This window comes from Mytilus trossulus, chromosome 7, assembly GCF_036588685.1.
Source record: "Mytilus trossulus isolate FHL-02 chromosome 7, PNRI_Mtr1.1.1.hap1, whole genome shotgun sequence".
Taxonomy (NCBI): Eukaryota; Metazoa; Mollusca; class Bivalvia; order Mytilida; family Mytilidae; genus Mytilus; species Mytilus trossulus.
In genome coordinates, this window is record NC_086379.1 from 60,419,584 (window position 1) to 60,442,288 (window position 22,705).

General features: G+C 31.3%; 1 protein-coding gene across 1 annotated transcript in view; it reads right to left on the reverse strand.

The window, feature by feature from the left end:
- The window catches only part of LOC134725453 (serine/threonine-protein kinase/endoribonuclease IRE1-like), a 30,324-nt gene that overhangs the window by 4,709 nt on the left and 2,910 nt on the right, over positions 1–22,705 (reverse strand). Inside the window, exons 5-19 of the mRNA XM_063589275.1 lie at positions 21,165–21,293; positions 20,341–20,383; positions 19,658–19,719; positions 17,583–17,642; positions 16,137–16,323; positions 15,116–15,197; positions 14,226–14,346; positions 12,298–12,530; positions 11,362–11,491; positions 10,686–10,776; positions 10,199–10,328; positions 9,232–9,391; positions 3,821–4,014; positions 3,089–3,230; positions 2,303–2,430 (exon numbers count right to left, since the gene is read on the reverse strand). Of these exons, the coding sequence (XP_063445345.1) occupies positions 2,303–2,430; positions 3,089–3,230; positions 3,821–4,014; positions 9,232–9,391; positions 10,199–10,328; positions 10,686–10,776; positions 11,362–11,491; positions 12,298–12,530; positions 14,226–14,346; positions 15,116–15,197; positions 16,137–16,323; positions 17,583–17,642; positions 19,658–19,719; positions 20,341–20,383; positions 21,165–21,293 (1,892 nt within the window). The remainder of the gene's footprint in view (positions 1–2,302; positions 2,431–3,088; positions 3,231–3,820; positions 4,015–9,231; positions 9,392–10,198; positions 10,329–10,685; positions 10,777–11,361; positions 11,492–12,297; positions 12,531–14,225; positions 14,347–15,115; positions 15,198–16,136; positions 16,324–17,582; positions 17,643–19,657; positions 19,720–20,340; positions 20,384–21,164; positions 21,294–22,705) is intronic.

Sequence of the window (22,705 nt, forward strand, 5' to 3'; positions counted from 1 at the left end):
TGTTAACCAATACACACTGATGTAACTTGAGATTTTTAAGCAGAATTTTGTTATTTAGATGAAGCAAAAAGTGCAATGTATATTTTGAAATTGGATGGTCTCCCTTTTTATATATTTAAAACAACAAAGAATAACTGAGCACTTTGAACATACATTTTAAGAACAAAATGGGATAAACCCACTTTTGAATTAATACACTAATTGCACCAAATTTAGTGAGGTTTCTTCAACAAGAAAAAAGATACTGTCACTGATAAAATACTATCATATTTTCTTTAAATATCAAAACATTTTATTAAAATAATATATCAAATGTTTAACTTCAAATCATAACCAGTGACTTAACAAAATTAAAGAACCTTAGTGACCGCGCTCACATACCCCACGTCCCCTCATTGTCATTGGAGAAATTAAATTTCCTGCCAATATGCACATCTAAATAGTATGTCCTTATTATCTACAAAATTTCAAGAAATTCTGTTGTGTGGTTTGAGAGGAGTTGCGATGACAAACTGTTGCAGTAGTACATTAAAGTAAATAAGTTCAAAGGGCGTAACTCCTAGAAAAAAAATTGAATCGCAATTTCCTGTCGATATGCACAACTACATAGTATGTCCTTATTATCTGAAAAGGTTTCATGAAATTCTGTTGTGTGGTTTGAGAGAAGTTGCGATGACAAACTGTTGCAGTAGTACATTATAGTAAATAAGTTCAAAGGGGCGTAACTCCTAGAAAAAAAATTGAATCGCAATTTCCTGTCGATATGCACAACTACATAGTATGTCCTTACTATCTGAAAAGGTTTCATGAAGTTCTGTTGTGTGGTTTGAGAGGAGTTGCGATGACAAACTGTTGCAGTAGTTCATTATAGTAAATAAGTTCAAAGGGGCGTAACTCCTAGAAAAAAAATTGAATCGCAATTTCCCGTCGATATGCACAACTACATAGTATGTCCTTATTATCTGAAAAGGTTTCTTAAAATTCTGTTGTGTGGTTTGAGAGGAGTTGCGATGACAAACTGTTGCAGTAGTACATTGAAGCAAATAAGTTCAAAGGGGCGTAACTCCTAGAAAAAAAATTGAATCGCAATTTCCCATCGATATGCACAACTACATAGTATGTCCTTATTATCTGAAAAGGTTTCGTGAAATTCTGTTGTGTGGTTTGAGAGGAGTTGCGATGACAAACTGTTGCAGTAGTACATTATAGTAAATAAGTTCAAAGGGGCGTAACTCCTAGAAAAAAAATTGAATCGCAATTTCCCATCGATATGCACAACTACATAGTATGTCCTTACTATCTGAAAAGGTTTCTTGAAATTCTGTTGTGTGGTTTGAGAGAAGTTGCGATGACAAACTGTTGCAGTAGTACATTATAGTAAATAAGTTCAAAGGGGCGTAACTCCTAGAAAAAAAATTGAATCGCAATTTCCTGTCGATATGCACAACTACATAGTATGTCCTTACTATCTGAAAAGGTTTCGTGAAATTCTGTTGTGTGGTTTGAGAGGAGTTGCGATGACAAGAAACAGGACTGACGGACAGACTGACGGACGGACGGACTGACGGACGGACAGACGGACGGACGGACGGACGGGTCAAAAACATTATACCCTCCGCAACTTGTTGCGTGGGGTATAATAAGTTCTGAATGTAAAAGAACTACTTGCAAGTGCATTTTATCAAAACTTAATCAGCCGGCTTTACATTAAAATATATTTTTTCAATGAATAGTTCGTCAAACAATCAATATTTAATCATTTTCAAAAGTTTTGAATGAGTTTGATACATGTCAGTGGAGAATATTATTAATGAAAAAATTTGTATATAATTTATCTGCCTGACAATGGATGTAGTATGATTTCAAGATGGAAACTTTTTATTTACATGTTTTTCAGCAAGTCCAAAAAGACCATCTTTTTGGGCTTCATGCAGAGCAATTTTGGTGTAACAAGAATGTTATAAGTTCTTTCCCATAAACCACCTTAATCTGGCTGCCTTTTTTCTATTCATACATATCTTGTAAACATATATTTAAAAAAAGTTAATTTTATATAGAAATTGTCATACAAGCTAAATTGTATTTGGTTTGTTAGTTTTCTGGTTTAAATTGTTTTACATTTGTCATTTCTGGGTCTTTCCTAGCTGACTATGAGGTAGGGACTTTGCTCATTAATGAAGGATGTACAGTGACTTATACTTGTTATTTTCTGTGTCTTTTGGTCTCTTGTGGAGAGTTGTCTCATTGGCAATCATACCACATCTGGTTTTTTTAAATTCCCATCGAAGAAATAAATCCATACCTGAAAAAATGCCATTTGTCTTTCTCTACTCCAAAACAAGGGATGTTTCAAAATAGCTTTTGCACATAATCTTTTTGATGGTTCAAAACATAAAAGTCTGTCAATCAAATCTCTTCTTACATAAAAATCTGAAATAAAATCAATATGAATCAGTTAGTCATTACTTGTCACTAAATCAAAGTGCTTGTTCGCACTGAACAAACACTGAAGTGTAAAGATTGCTTCAATTTATCAGCGGAAATTAAAATTAAATATTGCTTGTATATAGTTGATTTATCAGCAGTTCTAAACAAGAAAGATAACTCCAATTTTTAAAAAATAACTTTAACAATGGCATAATTTATATTTCATAACAGATATAAGATTCCTGCACCATGCAAAAGTTATGTAATTTTCTTGCCAAGTGTTACACCATTTTGAGCCTTGACTTTCTGAGCACATATTGAATCCATAAATTTCTGGAAATATTCATGGATAGGATGTATAGAATGTTATAATCCATGCACTATATTTTGTGTATCAACAAGGTAGTGAAAGCATAGGAAGATTTAGATATCAAGTCAGTCCCATAAGGTTTTAATTGCATTTCATGCAACCTTTACCTAATCAGACCCTCAGATTCATGATTTGTTTACATAGTGTTCTATAATTATTCTGATTTTAACCATAAACTTACAACAGCACTTAATGCACTTAAAGTGACAATGCATTTTCATTTGATTTTTTTTACAATATAGGTAAACTGCTAGAAAACTTATGCACTATATCATTTATCTGTAAACATACCTGTCATGGGAAGACTTTGTAGACTGTAGTCTCCTTCCAAAATATTTGATTGCCTTCTGAGTGAATCACCAAATGGATGCTTTCCCCTTGTTAAAACATAATATATCACACACCCAAAAGAAAACATGTCTACTGCACAGGTCTGAAAATACAAAGAAATACATAACAACAATAACAAAACACACTTAAAAAATTTACTGGGAATAATCCCTCTCATTTTCCATATCAATTTATACTCAGGAAGTTTGTTAAATATGACTGACATTCTCAAACCCTTCTGAGCCAATATAACAAATATAAACAGCAACTAAAGTGCTATTTCTTTACCTTTGTTTATTTATGTTAGAAGTAATTTTGTGTCATGAATTAAGAGTACACCATATTCTTCCTTTTCTATAATTTCCATCAACAGATACATAATAGTTGCTTACATAACCTTTTGCAAATTAATCTTTCAAAAGGTTAAAATTACTCATCACAGAATTCCATTATTACAAACTTTATATGTGTTATCAACTTTATATCCATGATGTTGGATTCCAGGTCTTCAATAGTTTATATTGAATTTATTCATAACTTGAATGTAAATTAAGTGATTGTTTTTGAGGTAGCCGTCTACTCATAACTGAAGAATATATGATCTTCTCTTTTTGTTTTTTTTGGGTGTAGATGCAGCTTTATACTGTCTCATTGACATATGAATATAATGTAATGTAAGGAGGGTTAACATACTGTTCTTTTATCTTCATCTAACATTTCTGGTGCTATCCATCCTTCTGTTCCTGCTGCACCTGACCTTCGTGAAAATGAGATTCTGCCTGCTGTCAACTTTTTACATAAACCAAAATCTGATATAAGAGCTTTAACATTGCCTCCTGTATCAGGCTGTGAAATGAGCACATTGTGTGGTTTTATATCTCGATGAACTGTAAGAAGATAGTATATTAAATAAAACTATAACCAGATGCTCCGCAGGGGGTAGCTTTATACGACCGCAGAGATTGAACCCTGAACGGTTGGGGCAAGTATGGACACAACATTCAAGCTGGATTCAGCTCTAAATTTGGATTGTGATTAAATAGTTGACACAGCATAGGTTTCTGACACAGAATGAATGTGTTCTAATGAACTTAAAATTTTTGTTTTCTCTTAGAGCAATTCACTATGCTGTTGAACATTAATCCTCTCAAAAAAATGTTTGAAGAAATTTTCTTTTTATTTATGAAATTTCAAATGAGAACCAGATGCTCCGCAGGGCGTAGCTTTATACGACCGCAGAGGTTGAACCCTGAACGGTTGGGGCAAGTATGGACACAACATTCAAGCTGGATTCAGCTCTAAATTTGGATTGTGATTAAATAGTTGACACAGCATAGGTTTCTGACACAGAATGAATGTGTTCTAATGAAATTAAAATTTTTGTTTTCTCTTAGAGCAATTCACTATGCTGTTGAATATTATTCCTCTCAAAAAAAATGTTTGAAGAAATTTTCTTTTTATTTATGAAATTTCAAATGAGAAAATTGAACCCAATTTTTTTAATCACATCCCCCTTTCCCTTATTCCAAAACTAATCTCAATTAAAATTTCTAATGGAGTTTGCAACAATTACTACTCATTTAAATACATCATAAAATATTAAGGTGTAAAAAACTGCTTGTTATCACTGAATGGTAAAGATTATTTTAATTTATCAGTTGGTAGTAAAAAGTGAATATACATTGTATATTGTATATATAACAAAGATTTAAGTTGATTCTGGACAAAGAAAGATAACTCCAAATAAAAAAAATTCTTACAATTAGATATTTCTTGCTTACTATTCTGGACAAAGAAAGATAACTCTAAATATTTTGCAATAAGATATTTCTTGCCATTGCGCAATACTGTGCAATTGAAAAGACTTGCTATTGCACAAAACTTAATATAATAATTTTAGATCCTGATTTGGACCAACTTGAAAACTGGGCCCAGAATCAAAAATCTAAGTACATGTTTAGATTCAGCATATCAAAGAACCCTAAGATTTCAATTTTTGTTAAAATCAAACTAAGTTTAATTTTGGACCCTTTGGACTTTAATGTAGACCAATTTGAAAACAAGACCAAAAATGAGGAATCTACATACACAGTTAGATTTGGCATATCAAAGAACCCCATTTATTCAATTTTTGATGAAATCAAACAAAGTTTAATTTTGGACCCCGATTTGGACCAACTTGAAAACTGGGCCGATAATCAAGAATCTAAGTACATTTTTAGATTCAGCATATCAAAGAACCCAACCGATTAATTTTTTGTCAAAATCAAACGAAGTTTAATTTTGGACCCTTTGGACCTTAATGTAGACCAATTTGAAAACGGGACCAAAAGTTAAAAATCTACATACACAGTTAGATTCGGCATATCAAAGAACCCCAATTTTTCAATTTTGATGAAATCAAACAAAGTTTAATTTTGGACCCTTTGGGCCCCTTATTCCTAAACTGTTGGGACCAAAACTCCCAAAATCATTACCAACCTTCCTTTTATGGTCATAAACCTTGTGTTTAAATTTCATAGATTTCTATTTACTTATACTAAAGTTATGGTGCGAAAACCAAGAAAAATGCTTATTTGGGTCCCTTTTTGGCCCCTAATTCCTAAACTGTTGGGACCTAAACTCCCAAAATCAATACCAACCTTCCTTTTGTGGTCATAAACATTGTGTTTAAATTTCATTATTTTCTATTTACTTAAACTAAAGTTATTGTGCGAAAACCAAGAATAATGCTTATTTGGGCCCTTTTTTGGCCCCTAATTCCTACACTATTGAAACCAAAACTCCCAAAATCAATCCCAACCTTTCTTTTGTGGTCATAAACCTTGTGTCAAAATTTCATAGATTTCTATTAACTTTAGCTAAAGTTATAGTGCGAAAACCAAGAAAATGCTTATTTGGGCCCTTTTTGGCCCCTAATTCCTAAAATGTTGGGACCAAAACTCCCAAAATCAATACCAACCTTCCTTTTGTGGTCATAAACCTTGTGATAAAATTTTATAGATTTATATTCACTTTTACTAAAGTTAGAGTGCGAAAACTAAAAGTATTCGGACGACGACGTCGACGACGCCAACGTGATAGCAATATACGACGAAATTTTTTTCAAAATTTGCGGTCGTATAAAAATTGAACCCAATTTTTTAATCACATCCCCCTTTCCCTTATTCCAAAACTAATCTCAATTAAAATATTCTAATGGAGTTTGCAACAATAACTACTCATTTAAATACATCATAAAATATTAAGATGTAAAAAAACTGCTTGTTATCACTGAATGGTAAAGATCATTTAAATTTATCAGTTGGTAGTAAAAAGTGAATATACATTGTATAATGTATATAACAAAGATTTAAGTTGATTCTGGACAAAGAAAGATAACTCCAATTAAAAAAAATTCTTGCAATAAGATATTTCTTGCTTACTATTCTGGACAAAGAAAGATAACTCTAATTAAAAAAAAAATTTGCTATTTCACAATATTGTGAAATTAGATATTTCTTGCCATTGCACAATACTGTGCAATTGAAAAGACTTGCTATTGCACAATACTTAATATAATAATTTTAGATCCTGATTTGGACCAACTTGAAAACTGGGCCCATAATTAAAAATCTAAGTACATGTTTAGATTCAGCATATCAAAGAGGCCCAAGAATTTAATTTTTGTTAAAATCAAACTTAGTTTAATTATGGACCCTTTGGACCTTAATGTAGGCCAATTTGAAAACGGGACCAAAAATGAAGAATCTACATACACAGTTAGATTTGGCATATCAACGAACCCCATTTATTCAATTTTTGATGAAATCAAATAAAGTTTAATTTTGGACCCAGATTTGGACCAACTTGAAAACTTGGCCAATAATCAAGAATCTAAGTACATTTTTAGATTCAACATATCAAAGAACCCAACCGATTCATTTTTTGTCAAAATCAAACTAAGTTTAATTTTGGACCCTTTGGACCTTAATGTAGACCAATTTGAAAACATGACTAAAAGTTAAGAATCTACATACACAGTTAAATTCGGCTTATCAAAGAACCCCAATTTTTCAATTTTGATGAAATCAAACAAAGTTTAATTTTGGACCCTTTGGGCCCCTTTTTCCTAAACTGTTGGGACCAAAACTCCCAAAATCAATACCAACCTTCCTTTTATGGTCATAAACCTTGTGTTTAAATTTCATAGATTTCTATTTACTTATACTAACGTTATGGTGCGAAAACCAAGAAAAATGCTTATTTGGGTCCTTTTTTGGCCCCTAATTCTTAAACTGTTGGGACCTAAACTCCCAAAATCAATACCAACCTTCCTTTTGTGGTCATAAACATTGTGTTAAAATTTCATTGATTTCTATTTACTTAAACCAAAGTTATTGTGCGAAAACCAAGAATAATGCTTATTTGGGCCCTTTTTTGGCCCCTAATTCCTAAACTGTTGAAACCAAAACTCCCATAATCAATCCCAACCTTTCTTTTGTGGTCATAAACCTTGTGTCAAAATTTCATAGATTTCTATTAACTTAAACTAAAGTTATAGTGCGAAAACCAAGAAAATGCTTATTTGGGCCCTTTTTGGCCCCTAATTCCTAAAATGTTGGGACCAAAACTCCCAAAATCAATACCAACCTTCCTTTTACGGTCATATACCTTGTGTTAAAATTTCATAGATTTCTATTCAATTTTACTAAAGTTAGAGTGCGAAAACTAAAAGTATTCGGACGCTGACGACGACGACAACTTATGACCATAATGTTACAATACCATGTTTATCTGTACAACAGGTCTCCTGACTTGCTTTGCAAATAACTCTCGGTATATTGATTTCAAATTTTCCATTTAGTGCAATACTGTGGATTCATTTATTTTCGTGGGTATCAATTTTCGTGGATAGAGAAGAAAAGACGTTTCGTGGTATACGTAAATTCGTGGATCGCTGATTACAAAAGAAGAAAAAAATCAGATACTTAATTCGTGAACTTCTTTTTGATTTAGAAGATCATATAACCTCCTTGGTTTGATCAATAATAAAACAAACTAAAAAGAAGGAATTCATTGAAAAGTTTTGAATTGTCAAAATCCTCCTCGCTTGGTCATTTTAGGTTTAAGTGTTCATTAAAAACTTCTATTACAATAATGGACAAAGACAACGAATTATTTGTTTGTTTTACAATTTATAAATGTCGGGATTCTATAAGGCAATCAAAACTTTATGATTGAAAGCTCATTTCCCTAATCACAATATAATAAACAGTCATATAAGTAAAAGGTGTGAAAATAAATGTTCCTGTCATAAACAATACTACCTACAGGCAATATCCCCGTACTTAAAACTATTGATTTTTAATCACTAGTAAACCAAACTATAACACGGTAATCAACAACTTGCAATTATTTTCCATGAACAGTTTTATTCAATTTTAAAAAGTAAATTACCACTGATATTCGATAAATTTATTATTGATTTAATTAAAATACTTGTATCTTCTTTCAATAAGAAAACATGTGTTATGTTACAATGTTTATCGCTAGTCAACACTATACTAGAACTGCATAACATAACCGGAAATACACATCCGACTCCATACACATTAATCTGGATTATTCTTCGTTGAATTCTAAAATTCGTGGTTCGCTGTGACCCACGAAACCCATGAAAATTGGTATACCACGAATAAAAATGAATCCTCAGTAGTCTATTTTAATATTACAGACTTTGAGTTTGGATTTAATAGTTTCTCAAAGAGTTATTTCCCGTATGGAGGGACATTGTTGTCCTTGTCCTATGTTTCCTTTGGCTGAAAATCACTTATTTTCACTTAAACTGCTTTTTTGGTTAAATTACTATTCTCAATAAATGAAATAAGGGAAACAATCAAAGTAGGAGGGTATCTTGTTCATGTATATGCTAACTTCAAACCTTATATGCTATCTTTATGCTTTCATACACAACAAAATTATTGGAAAACACTAACTTTTTTTCAAAATTGCATCACTGTTAAGCTTTATTGTACTTCTCTCTGTTGCTCTTACTTGGCCCCGGTACCAGATTATCTTAACAAGAGATGGTAACTTTTTATTGTTTTCCAATATTAACTCACCAATTCCCAAAGAATGTAGATGAGCAATTCCTGATGCAGCTTGGTGTAATAGTTGAAGAGAATCAAATGTTCTGGAGTACTGACTTTTCCCTTCAACATAATCCTGAAGTGTAGCTACACATAACTCTAAGGCTATGTATCTAAACTGACTATCAGATTCCTACACAAAATATACAAAGTCTCATTAATTATGTAATGCGTGGTAAAACATCAACACAAACTATTCTGAATGCATAATACATATAATGCATGTTTTGTCCTTTATATGTCTATATATTATTCCTAACATTTTTTTATGCCTATTATGAAATAATTAAAAAACAAGAATGTGTCCTCAGTACACGAATGCCCCACTCGCACTATCATTTTCTATGTTAAGTGGACCATGACATTGGGATAAAAACTCTAATTTGGCATTAAAATTAAAAAGATCATATCATAGGGAACATTTGTACTAAGTTTGAAGTTGATTGGACTTCAACTTCATCAAAAACTACCTGACCAAAAACTTTAACCTGAAGCGGGACAGACAGACGAACGAACGGATGAACGAACGGACGGACGAACGAACAGACGAACGAACAGACGGATGAACGGACGCACAGACTAGAAAACATAATGCCCCATTACTATCATAGGTGGGGCATAAAAATGTTCTATATCAATATGTTCTACTCAAAATTTCTCAGGGAAAGCTAAATTTCACCTTTTTAGTGTGGTATTTTTGTATATTGGTATTTCTGGAACTTAATGCCATTGATGTCATCATTGTAAAAACTATCATAGTCCTACACTGCACTACTTTGATGAAGGGGATATGAAAATTAGAGAAACATAAATATTCCTACATGTAATGACCTGGATGCAAGTTTTAGAATTTTACACGGAAAAATGGCCAACCCTTCCTGAGAATTAAAAAGCAAATCAATCAATGTTTATATCCATTTTTAAATAACTTTACACCTACCATACAAAAATATCTAATGACATGTGCATGTTGGTCAGATTCTCTCAACAGCTCTACTTCTCTGTCAGCAAATGTAAAACATTCTGGTAACAACCTCTTTACAGCACAAGGTCTGTTCTCAAATCTTCCTCTGAAATATTTGATTTTATTTACATAAAATAAATTTTCTAAATATAACTCATGTAAAGTAATTTTTTCTATATATAATTCATGTAAAGTTTATTTTTCTATATTTAATTCATGTAAAGTTAATGTTTCTATATAGAATTCCTGTAAAGTTAATGTTTCTATATAGAATTCATGTAAAGTTAATTTTTCTATATATATTTATAAATAATAACATTTTTGGTTAGTCTAAGAATATTACAGATGAAGAATTGTGGTAGTTGGTGCCTTAATTATATTTTAATAAGGTTATATAATGTGTAATGAACAAAATAGAATGTGGTAAATAAATTATAACATGTTTACAATGTGTTTGACTTACTTATAAACAAACGTTCCTTCACAACCATGGCCAAGCACTGCCTTAGGATTATAAACTATTTTTCCAACCTGTACATGTCCATCTGGTACAGCTAGAAATATATGATATGTCACAAATAGTTACTGACTTCAAATAATAACAGTACAGTTAAGAGGCCTTTCATTGATCAATACATGTATATGGATTGGTCTTGCTCATTGTTAAAATCCATTCATTAATTTCTTTTGGGCTCTTGGATATTTTTTTCATGGGCAATCATACCACATCTGCTGAATTCTTATATTATGTTAAACTTACACCAAGCAGCATAATTTCCCGTTTTGTCTCGTTTTTCCAAAATAAGATCATAAAATTGAGAGGTTAAGCTAGCTAAAATACAAGTTTTAATCCATAATTTTCTACATAAGAAAATGCCTGTACCAAGTAAGGAATATGACAGTTTTTATCTTTTTGTTTGATGTGTTTGAGCTTTAGATTTTGCCATTTTTATTACAGACTTTCCATGTTGAATTTCCCTCAGAGTTCCGTATTTTTTTTAGTTTACTTTTTTCCTATGCCAGTGATCAATGTTTAATATACTAACATTTATATAAATAAGAAGAACAACTACTTTTGTGTACAATTGTTAGAAAGGTTAACGTTTCCTACACAATTAATTAATGTACAATATACTTACCATCATATAAATCAGATGCAGAACTTCCACTTTTATGCATTGATGTCTGAGCAGACTTTTGCTCTTGGCTCATTAACTTTTGTTCTTCTAATTGTTTCTGTAGTAATATCTTTATAGACTGTTCTGTTCTCTGCAAAAGATAAGTGTTAAAATACTCAAAATCGTTAGAATGCATACCACTATTAGGAAATTAAACATCACAGATAAATAATACAGAATCCTATTTGTATTTCTGTTGACAGTCTCGCAGTCTCGACACACCGTTACATTCCTACATCGTTTTTCGATTCTTTTATATGAAAATAATTTTTAACAAGGAATGATTTTGTAAAGATATCTTTCTTTCTTTTCTCTTTCTCAACTTCTTGTACGTAATTTTACTTAGATTATATAACCCTAAAATATAGAGCTGCCATACCATTTCATAAAGAAATTTCAACTCAATGTTTTGTAGAACATACTGCAAATTCAGACATTATTGTGTGCATTTATTATTGCCATTTTGAAAAAACAAACAAAACTTAGAGATTTATCATTGCGATTTAAAGAAACTCCACATACAGATATAGGTATCAGATATCAAAATCCACATACAGATATAGGTATCAGATATCAAAAGGCGATTTCTTATTATTGCAATACTCACCCAGTCGCATTAATTTGCATTTATGAAAACCTCGCAATAATTTCTGAATTTACAGTATTGGGAACTTACCCTTGTAAACATAAATAGAATGCCATAAGAACAGTGATGACCAGGACTGCTGCTGAACTAACAACCTTGACTTACCCTTGTAAACATATAGAATGTCATTAGAACAGTGATGACCAGGACTGCTGCTGAACTAACAACCTTGACTTACCCTTGTAAACATATAGAATGCCATGAGAACAGTGATGACCAGGACTGCTGCTGAACTAACAATCTTGACTTACCCTTGTAAACATATAGAATGCCATAAGAACAGTGATGACCAGGACTGCTGCTGAACTTATAACCTTGACATCAATATACTGATATATTCCTTGGTCAGCTGTTGTAGTAATGTTAGGTTTCATTGGTTCTGGAACAGGGTCAATATTGGGAAAGATAACATTATTGGACTTGTCAGTTATTGCTAATGCAGGTGACATTTTGTTGCTAGATTCTTCTGGAATCTCATGGTGACCTACAATAGAAAAAAAATCTTATTTTCTTGTTTGCATTCATATAAAAGTTCCAAGTTATCCTAAAACAGACTCCAAGCCCTGTTCACATTATCTTATTTCAAATGTGCTGTTTTAAAAACTCTTAAAGTCTTTTTTTTCAAAGTTTGCACCAAAAACATGTTTTCTAAGTTTCAAATTGATGTGACTACAACATCATAGTAATCTACTTTTTATTTTTTTTTATTTTCATTTTTTTTATTAAAATCTGTACATTTGTTAGTAATGAAAACATTGAATACCGGTACCTTATCCCGGCCTCATTAATGTTAGCAATACATCATGTAAATATATATGTGTTATTATCGGTTGTCCCTCTGTCTATATCACTCTGTTCAGCTCTTAATATTATTCCGTATCATGTCTTTGTGACGTCAAATATGTTGACCCGGCCTTAATAACTTTGACCCGGACTTATCAGCGACGTCATAATGTTTGAACCGACGTTAATAACTTTGACCTGAACTTATCAAGTCATCTTTTGTGTGCTGGCGAAACAAAGCAAACACTTCCCAAACACGCAAATATAGCCTGATAAATCGATTATCAGATTATCTGCATATTGATATTGTAAAATATCAGCTGCTTGGCATTATATGAAGGCTTTTTGATCTCGTTCGCTACGCTCACTCGACAAAAAGCTTCATATCATGTCTCGCAGCTGATATTTTACGATATCAACATGCAGATAACCTGATAATCGGTACGTATTTGTTAGTTCATTTACAATAAAAAATATATCAGCTGTAGTTATAATATCATACCACATTTTTCATTTGCATTAAAAAATTACATAAAAGAGGTTCAAAAATAAGGACCACAAATAATTGAATTCATCATATTAGAATAATCCTTATAACAAACATACAGATATTCAAGATTTTATAGGTTTTTTTTTTAAGAATGGAAATTTTGAGGAAAATTAAATTAAATTAACAAAATTAAAAATAATAAAAAAAAAAGAAAAAAATTTATACAGAAAAATAAAAAAATAAAATAAAGTAAACTATTTTCAATCAACTTTAATCTGACAAAGAAAGCAAACAGAAGGATTAACAGTCAGACAAACAGATGAGAGATCAAACCCACCAGTATCATAATCGAAACATATTTAAGCAAAATTTCTTTGTACTTATGTCTTGGCAATGTCTCAAGAATGAAACTTTCTGACATATGAATCTTAGCAAGAAAAATGGAGAATGTGTCCCCTTGGATACAAATGATATCCTTGCTTGCATACAACATTATAAAGGAACATAACTCAAGAACAATAAAAGTGAAATAACCCAAATTAGTAAATGATCTGAGTTTTGAAGAAATAAGTATTGTGTATAGTTTTCATAATGTTTAGTTGGGGCAACTTAAGTTACAGAACAGAAACTAAAAATTTTGCAATTTTTTTATTTATAAGGGGGCATAACTCTATCACTGTGAAAGTGACGCCACTAAACTTCAATATTTATCTGTGTTCCGTGGTAATAAGCATTGTGTATCAGTTTAATAACATTTGGTTGAGGAAAACATAAGTTAAAGTGTGGAAACTAATTTTGGGACAAACGTACAGACGGACAAAGGTAAAACATAATGCCCCCTCTGCTTTGGCAGGGGCATAAAAAAAGTAAAGATGGCACAAATTACTATTTGAGTTTACTTCATACCTAACATCATGTAAGAGTGTTCTCTACGTTTAGAGGAAGCTGTAGAAGTTTCCTCACGACTGTTTCCCTTCTTTGGAGGTAACTTTGGTCCCTCAAGAAGTAATGGTCCTTGGTTTTTTGGCTGAAATATGTAAGGAAACTGTTAAAAGAACTTGTAAAACCTTTTCTACAGTTTTCGTGATGTTCACTGCCTAATGCCCTCATTTTTTTTCAAAATTTCTTGGTAATAGTCAGATCTAATGTTAACACTACTTCCACCCTACAGCAAGTTTTGTATTTTTTTTTTAAATTGGAAATAATCTTATCACAAAAAAAAAGAAGGATACACAATTTAAATATAAGCATGTTTGTGGTAACAACACTTTTAAACCAATAAAACACTTCAAATTATATTATAATTTAGATTCAATCACATTTAAATTCTAGAAAACACATCCACAATACCACAAATCAGGTTATTTTCACATAGGGGTTTGTTTGCTTTTTAGGCCTAAAAAGGTCTGATAAACCTTCACTGCCCTCATTAGTCACAACTTTTGGCTTTTTTAGAAATTAAATGAACAGTGAAAGGTTGGTCATAGGTACATTCTGTAGTAAACTGATAAGTAAAAATTAGATGCACATGAAAATTTCAGTTAGGGATAAAAGACAATGTCACATATAGGATAAAAACAACAGTTTGCTTTTGTGTTCAAGATATCCTGTCAAGTCCAAAATTGCTTCCTTTCTCATCATGAGAAATCTACCTGTTTGATTTGTTCCCATGTTTCTTTTTCCCATGCAAAGTTCTATCAAATATGTATTGTTCCTTACAAATATGCATGAAAAACTTTCTTCATGAGTATTTAAAAAAATAAATGACTATTCAGGGGACACAATTCTAAACTCACTGCAACTGCTACAGTTGTCTCATCCACCAGAGATCCTAAGGCATAAAATCCATGTTCATATTCTCCAACATAAAGTGTAGGGCTGAATATAAATAATCAAAAATATTTAATAATCATCACATATTAGTTACAATATATTTCTACCAACAAAAGTGTGAAAACCATTGAAAAAACACATTTTATCAATTGTTTTTGATAATCAGGTCAAATTAATTGATTGATTGATCGATTGATTGATATTGATTGATTTGTGTTTACACTTTTTCAATATTGTTGTGCTATTTTGTGGCTGTCAGTTTTTATTGATGGAGTAACCCATTGTGCCTGTAGGAAAACTGACAGTCCTAGTCAATTAAGATTGGAGTCAAGTGCACCTGCCCTGTTCATGAATCGAACTCACAACCTCAGTGTTGACTAGATAGGGATTCAGTAGTGTGACTGCATAGACCACTCGGCCATTGAGTCCCCTAAGTTATGCTTGAAATTTTATTCATGTTTTATAAGGACAAACAAATGGACACATGAAATAAAGTTTTAAAGGATTGTCATCTTGTTTAATTTCATATTTACATTCTATAGTAATATTTGATTAACTACGAGATTTCACCATCACCTTTATTGTTGATTTTCATTATCTAACTTAAGATAAACGATAACGGTTTGGTAAGGTTTGAATTCATGTTTATGGTGTTGCCCAAATGTAAATTCATGTTAATGGTGTTGCCCAAATGTAAATTCATGTTCATGGTGTTGCCCAAATGTAAATTCATGTTTATGGTGTTGCCCAAATGTAAATTCATGGTCATGGTGTTGCCTAAACGTAAATTCATGTTCATGGTGTTGCCCAAATGTAAATTCATGTTCATGGTGTTGCCCAAATGTAAATTCATGTTCATGGTGTTGCCCAAATGTAAATTCATGTTCATGGTTTTGCCCAAATATAAAGTTATGAAATACTTTTATACAGGTATAGAAAATTACTGCTTTGGTCGGATTACAAATCCACAATTACATGACTTACTAGAATACTTCCTGATCTCCATGTTTTAGAAATTTTTCCTTCCATAACCTAGAGGTAAGTTTCCCTGTTAAATGTTCTAACGTCTCTGGAGCAAAGGTATAGAAAGGTATCTTCTGAAGACCATCTGGAGATAAGGAATACATAGCAACCACTGGGGAATTATAGTTATTTAACCACTTAATTTCACCTGGAAAGAAAAAAATAAAATGCAATATGAATACATAGCAACCACTGGGGAATCATAGTTATTTAACCACTTAATTTCACCTGAAAGAGACATACAAAATGCAATATGAATACATAGCAACCACTGGGGAATTATAGTTATTTAACCACTTAATTTCACCTGAAAGAGACATGCAAAATGCAATATGAATACATAGCAACCACTGGGGAATTATAGTTATTTAACCACTTGATTTCAACTGGAAAGATTATATAAAATGTTAAAATGTGAGAGTAGTATGTATGAATGTTTCATAACATATAGAAGTATTCCATTTAGTCATTTTTTATAAATAATTAATTAAAATAAAACAAGAATGTGTTCCCAGTACACTGATGCCCCACTCACACTAGTATTTTTTATGTTCTGTGGCCCGTGCAAATGGGACAAAAAATCTATTTTGGCAATAAAATTAGAAAGATCATACCATAGGGAACATGTGTACAAAGTTTGAAGTTGATTGTACTTCAACTTCATCAACAACTACCTTGACCAAAAAACTTTAACCTAAAGCAGGAACAAGTGGATGCACAGACCAGAAAACATAATGCCCCTCTACTATCGTAGGTGGGGCATAAATAATGTGCCGCTGTTTCGGAAATCATATTATTTAATCACTTATTTGTATACATTGATGAACTACTGGTATGTGTCTGTTTTTTAAAAACATCCATGTATAGTAAAATACTTTTCAAAAGAAATCTGATAAAATTTGTCTCATGACATGACTCTGAGGTGTGATAAACATACTATTTCAAAGAAAATATAGCCTTTTATTTCAACACGAAACAGCGTGTTGTGTCTAAATTATATGTGATTAACTGGTTGACTAGAACGGCTGTATTTCTATGCATCTCCGATCGACAATAAACAGCTGATGCATATAAATACAAGTATCAGAAAGTAAAAAATGTCAATAAAGATATCGATGCATTAACAGATACACCCCAAATACAGTCAACTATCATTTTAAAAAAGTTGTCGGGACAAGAGAAAAGTTTTGAAATATACATAGGATGACTAAAACAATTACCAAAAGATTGAAAGGGACACAACTCTTGCTCAAATTATTGAAAAATGATGATCAAAGTTAAACTCTTGTGGTAACGCATGTCATAATTCAATTTGAGATTTTATTCATCCAATTTTATCAATGGAAAGAAAATCTGGTAAAATAATCCTCTCGAGACCCACATATATTTCAATTTAAAGAAACTTACCAGATTTGGAATCAAGGGTTACGCTCATTCCATTTGAACTGGATGATAAATGTTTGTAATCTGTAAATATATAAAACTGTCATGAAAATGAAATATGTAAACACATAAAATGAAAATCATATATGGATGTGAATATATATCAAAATATCATCTTCTTTGCTGTCATAGCAGGAAATCACTATGTGATCCTTGTAAACTCATCGAACCTTTAAACAAACTTATAAGTAAGGGTTATCATACCAATATTGTAATTAGATCTCTGAATATAGTTCACATTGGCACTAATATTGATTTTGTCATTAGCAAATTAAAACATAACTACTGTGGATTCATTATTATTCGTTGGATACCAATTTTCGTGAATTTCGTGGGCACAGTAAAACCATGAAATTAAATATTCAACGAATGATAATTTTTCTATAGGTTTGTATGCAGACTTCAGCAAAACCACGAAATTAAATATCCAATATGCAAGTTTTTCTTAATCCACGAAAATTGGTACCCACGAAAATAAATGAATCCACAGTAAATTTCATTATCTTTTGAGGCGAGATATATAGAGACACAGACACGTTAATTTTTATTTCTATAGAAGTCGCTCTTCACTATCCTACTACCTGTCGATACATTTATTTTTGGCATTGCACAAGTCATGTCTTCTTTGACTATTAATGACGTTAAAATACTAAATCCCTGGGATGTGTTTTATTTGATTTTAGTCTCTAATGCATGATTTTTTATTATTAATTGGTTTTGGCTTTTAACTAGCTGTCAGTAACTGCGAGTACTCTCAAATCGTATTTTCTTGTTAATTCTACCTGTTGATACTGTTTATAATGCTTTTTTGTTATTCTTTATTTATATGAATCTTGTCTGTACACTTGCATGACTAGCTTTGATTATTTGTAATATCTTCAATTTTTCACTTATTCTTACTACATTTGTATAAACTTCAAGATTATAACTATTTTTTTAAAACCGGTTTTTTTCTAAAGTGAATATTGATTGGTTAAATATTTCTCAATCATGTCCTGCCATGGCTTTGTTTGAATTTGTTTGTTAGCTTTTTGGTCATGAATGTTTGTCTTTAATATTGAATTAACTGTGCATTTGTATTCAGATATCGCAGATCAAATTTATTTGTTCATTGTGTAATCATACGTTTTTTGATTGAGTTAAGTCTGCCAATTGATATTTTATCGTGTGTTTTTCTATGTTGTGATGTTATGGTATTGTTTCAGAAAAAGGGAGAAGGTTTGGATCCATTAAAACGTTTAATACCGCTGCAAATGTTTGCACCTGTCCTAAGTCAGGAATCTGATGTTCAGTAGTTGTCGTTTGTTTATGTAATATATACGTGTTTCTCCTTTCTCGTTTTGTTTATATAGATGAGTCCTAAGTCAGGAATCTGATGTACAGTAGTTGTCATTTGTTTATGTAATATATACGTGTTTCTCGTTTCTCGTTTTGTTCATATAGATTAGACCGTTGGTTTTCCCGTTTGAATGGTTTTACACTAGTAATTTTGGGGCCCTTTATAGCTTGTTGTTAGGTGTCAGCCAAGGCTCTGTGTTGAAGGCCGTACTTTAACCTATAATGGTTTACTTTTTAAATTGTTATTTGGATGGAGAGTTGTCTCATTGGCACTCACACCACATCTTCCTATATCTATATTTATGTATTCTTTTGATTTATAAAGTCAGTGGCTGACCACATTGTTGTTTATTTCACAGTTTAATATATTTTATTGTCAAATGATTAACATTATAACTGGTTCAAATATAATTTCTAATGTGATTAAGTAATGCAAGATAAAAGACTTCAAACTCAAACAGTCAATGACATAATATGCTCTATCTTAACAGACAGTAAAATATGATTCCAGGCATAAAAAAGACTGAGAGTTGGTGTTGACTTTAAGATGCATAAGGTAAAACATTTCATTCTATGTGGTTTTGAACTTGGAGGAATTCAACTGATACATGTATTTCATAGCAGTTAAAAAGAAAGCAATCTGAATGCAAGAAAAATTTCAAAGTGATTAATAAGTTAGTGTAACTGAAAATGCTTTTTACCATAATCTTTACTATCCTTGTTTGCTACATTTGTGGAATAATCTGTAAATGTGGCATTCCACCTGTAAAGATAGAAACATAGTATTGAGAAAACTCACTTGAAAACATTTAAATCAAGTATGCAAAAAGAATTAGAACTAAACACTTAAAATTTCTTAATAGCTGTATTTGGAAAAACCATCCAGAATTTTTTTATTATTTGAATTTATTTGTAAATGTATGGGTTAAAAAAAAAAAAAAAAATTTCAATTTGCCAAAAGTCCTTTTTTTTAATCAAGAGTCAATGTAGACATTTCACAGACATCAAGTACCTGTTGTTCTGCTCAAGATTACTAAAAGTAATTTATGATTCAAAAAAAATTCAGTATATTCTTAGCTTTTAGGCTGTCATTTGTTTATTAGTTCAATGTTCTAAAATTAAATCTACAACCAATAATATTTTCATAATATACTTTTTAAATTGCCAAATCATTATATGACAACACTATAATAGTCTGCAGACTCTTGAAGTGTTGTTGTCATTTACTGATATTTTAATTTTTAATAATGTTGCATTAATTGACAACCATGCATACTAAGGTATCCACTTTATTAGACTCTATTGACAGGATTCTTAAAGGCCTTATTTAAATTTTATATAAAGTAAAAAAATCTGACAAATTCTTAGTTGAACTTAGCCTTACCTTTTATGTCCAGTTTTACTGTCAAACATAGTAATTGTATACTCTGAAAGAGATTAAAATAACATGAACATCATTAGCTATACAGTAACAGATCAAACGGGAGACTGGATGCAGTGAACTCAGTGTGACCTTACTCATAAAAAACTGTGATCAGAATAAGTATGAATTTGTCATAAAATAAACTATTATGATAGTATTGTTGTACATGTAAAACATGTGCTAAATATCCATGCTTCTTTGATGATTGTTTACTAAGGTGACAATTGGTAAACTATGGATTCAAAACACAACAATTAATTGGCTGCCATGTCTTCACATCATAACAGACAGAGAGATTTTTTTTATGATTTAACAATATTGATGTGTAATTTTTTTTTATAAAATGGTGCACAGAAGACTAACTTTATGACATCCATGCATTGCTTAGAGAATTGGATAAACATTTTTTTCACCAGTCACTTGTTTCATATGACTTTAAGTCTATTTTCATATCTATTAATAAGATTCATGGTGCAGTGTAATAACTTGATTTAAAATTTCTCTGAGCCAACAATACTCTAATAATTTTTTCGAACTAAACTATCAAGAAGAAACCAGTAATATTCATCTCTATCTGTATTTTTTTATTTGGTCAAAAAGGGAGATGTATATGAGCCATTATCTAGCTCCTAAAATCGCAAAACAGAAATCTTTATAATTTATTTTAGATGTATCTTAAATTCATTTCCGCTTAAAATCCAAATGCAACCAGTAGTTTTTTTAAATGATTATTTTGTATTTATTTTGTGAACTGTTTATTGGGTATATATTTTAAAACAATCTACCTGATCTTCCAATATATATGACATTTTCAGCATCAGATGGACAGACTTTCTGTGTTCCATCCATAGATAAAGTACGAATCTTTTCTCCTGTGACAGGGTCTACAGCTATCCATACATCCTTTTTGTGTCCTAAATAAGAAAGGGTAGTTCAGTATACTGATTCTTCTTTAAAACACTTTTGTTTAAAATAATTTTCTTTGTGTGGTCACTTTAAAGTTATCTTGTCATCTATTTCACTGACTTATCATAAATAAATGTAACTATATCTTTAATTCTTCATACTTTCTATGCAAGTGGTTTGAAACTGAACCAGATGCTCCGCAGGGCGCAGCTTTATACTACCGCACAGGTTGAACCCTGAACAGTTGGGGCAAGTATGGACACAACATTCAAGCTGGATTCAGCTCTAAACTTGGATTGTGATTAAATAGTTGACACAGCATAGGTTTCTGACACAGAATGAATGTGGTCTAATGAACTTAATTTTTTTGTTTTGCCTTTGAGCAATTCACTATGCTGTTGAATATTAATCCTCTCAAAAAAAGGTTTGAAGAAATTTTCTTTTTATTTATGAAATTCCAAATGAGAAAAATTGACCCCCCTCAATTTTTTTTTCTCACATCCCCTACCCTTTATTCCAAAACTGATCTCAATTCCAATTTCTAATGGAGTTTGTAACAATAATAACTCATTTAAATACATCATAAAATATTAAATTGTAAAAAAGTGCTTGTTATCACTGAATGGTAAAGATTGTTTTAATTTATCAGTTGGTAGTAAAAGTGAATATATATTGTATATTGTATAAAACAATGATATAAGTTGATTCAACTACCTATTCTGGACAAAGAAAGATAACTCCAATTGAAAATAAATTTCTTGCTATTGCACAATATTGTGCAATTAGATATTTCTATCTATTGCGCAATACTGTGCAATTGAAAATACTTGCTATTGCACAATACTGTACAATTGAAGATTTCTTGCTATTGGTGTTTAAATTTCATATATTTCTATTTACTTATACTAAAGTTATGATGCAAAAACCAAGAAAAATGCTTATTTGGACCCCTTTTTGTCCCCTAATTCCTAAACTGTTTGAACCAAAACTCCCGAAATCAATCCCAATCTTCCTATTGTGGTCATAAACCTTGTGTCAAAATTTCATAGATTTTTATTCACTTAAACTCAAGTTACCGTGCGAAAAACAAGAAAATGCTTATTTGGGCCCTTTTTGGCCCCTAATTCCTAAAATGATTGGACCAAAACTCCCAAAATCAATCCCAACCTTCCTTTTGCGGTCATAAACCTTGTGTTAAAATTTCATAGATTTCTATTCACTTTTACTAAAGTTAGAGTGCTAAAACTAAAAGTATTCTGACGACGACGACGACGCCAACGTGATAGCAATAAACGCTGAAAATTTTTTCAAATTTTGCGGTCGTATAAAAACTGTAAACATAAGAGTTGCTTCCCCTTTATTTTACGGTAAAGTTCATCTTGAAAAGGTATAAATGTTTTCCTTTGTCAAGTACTGGTGT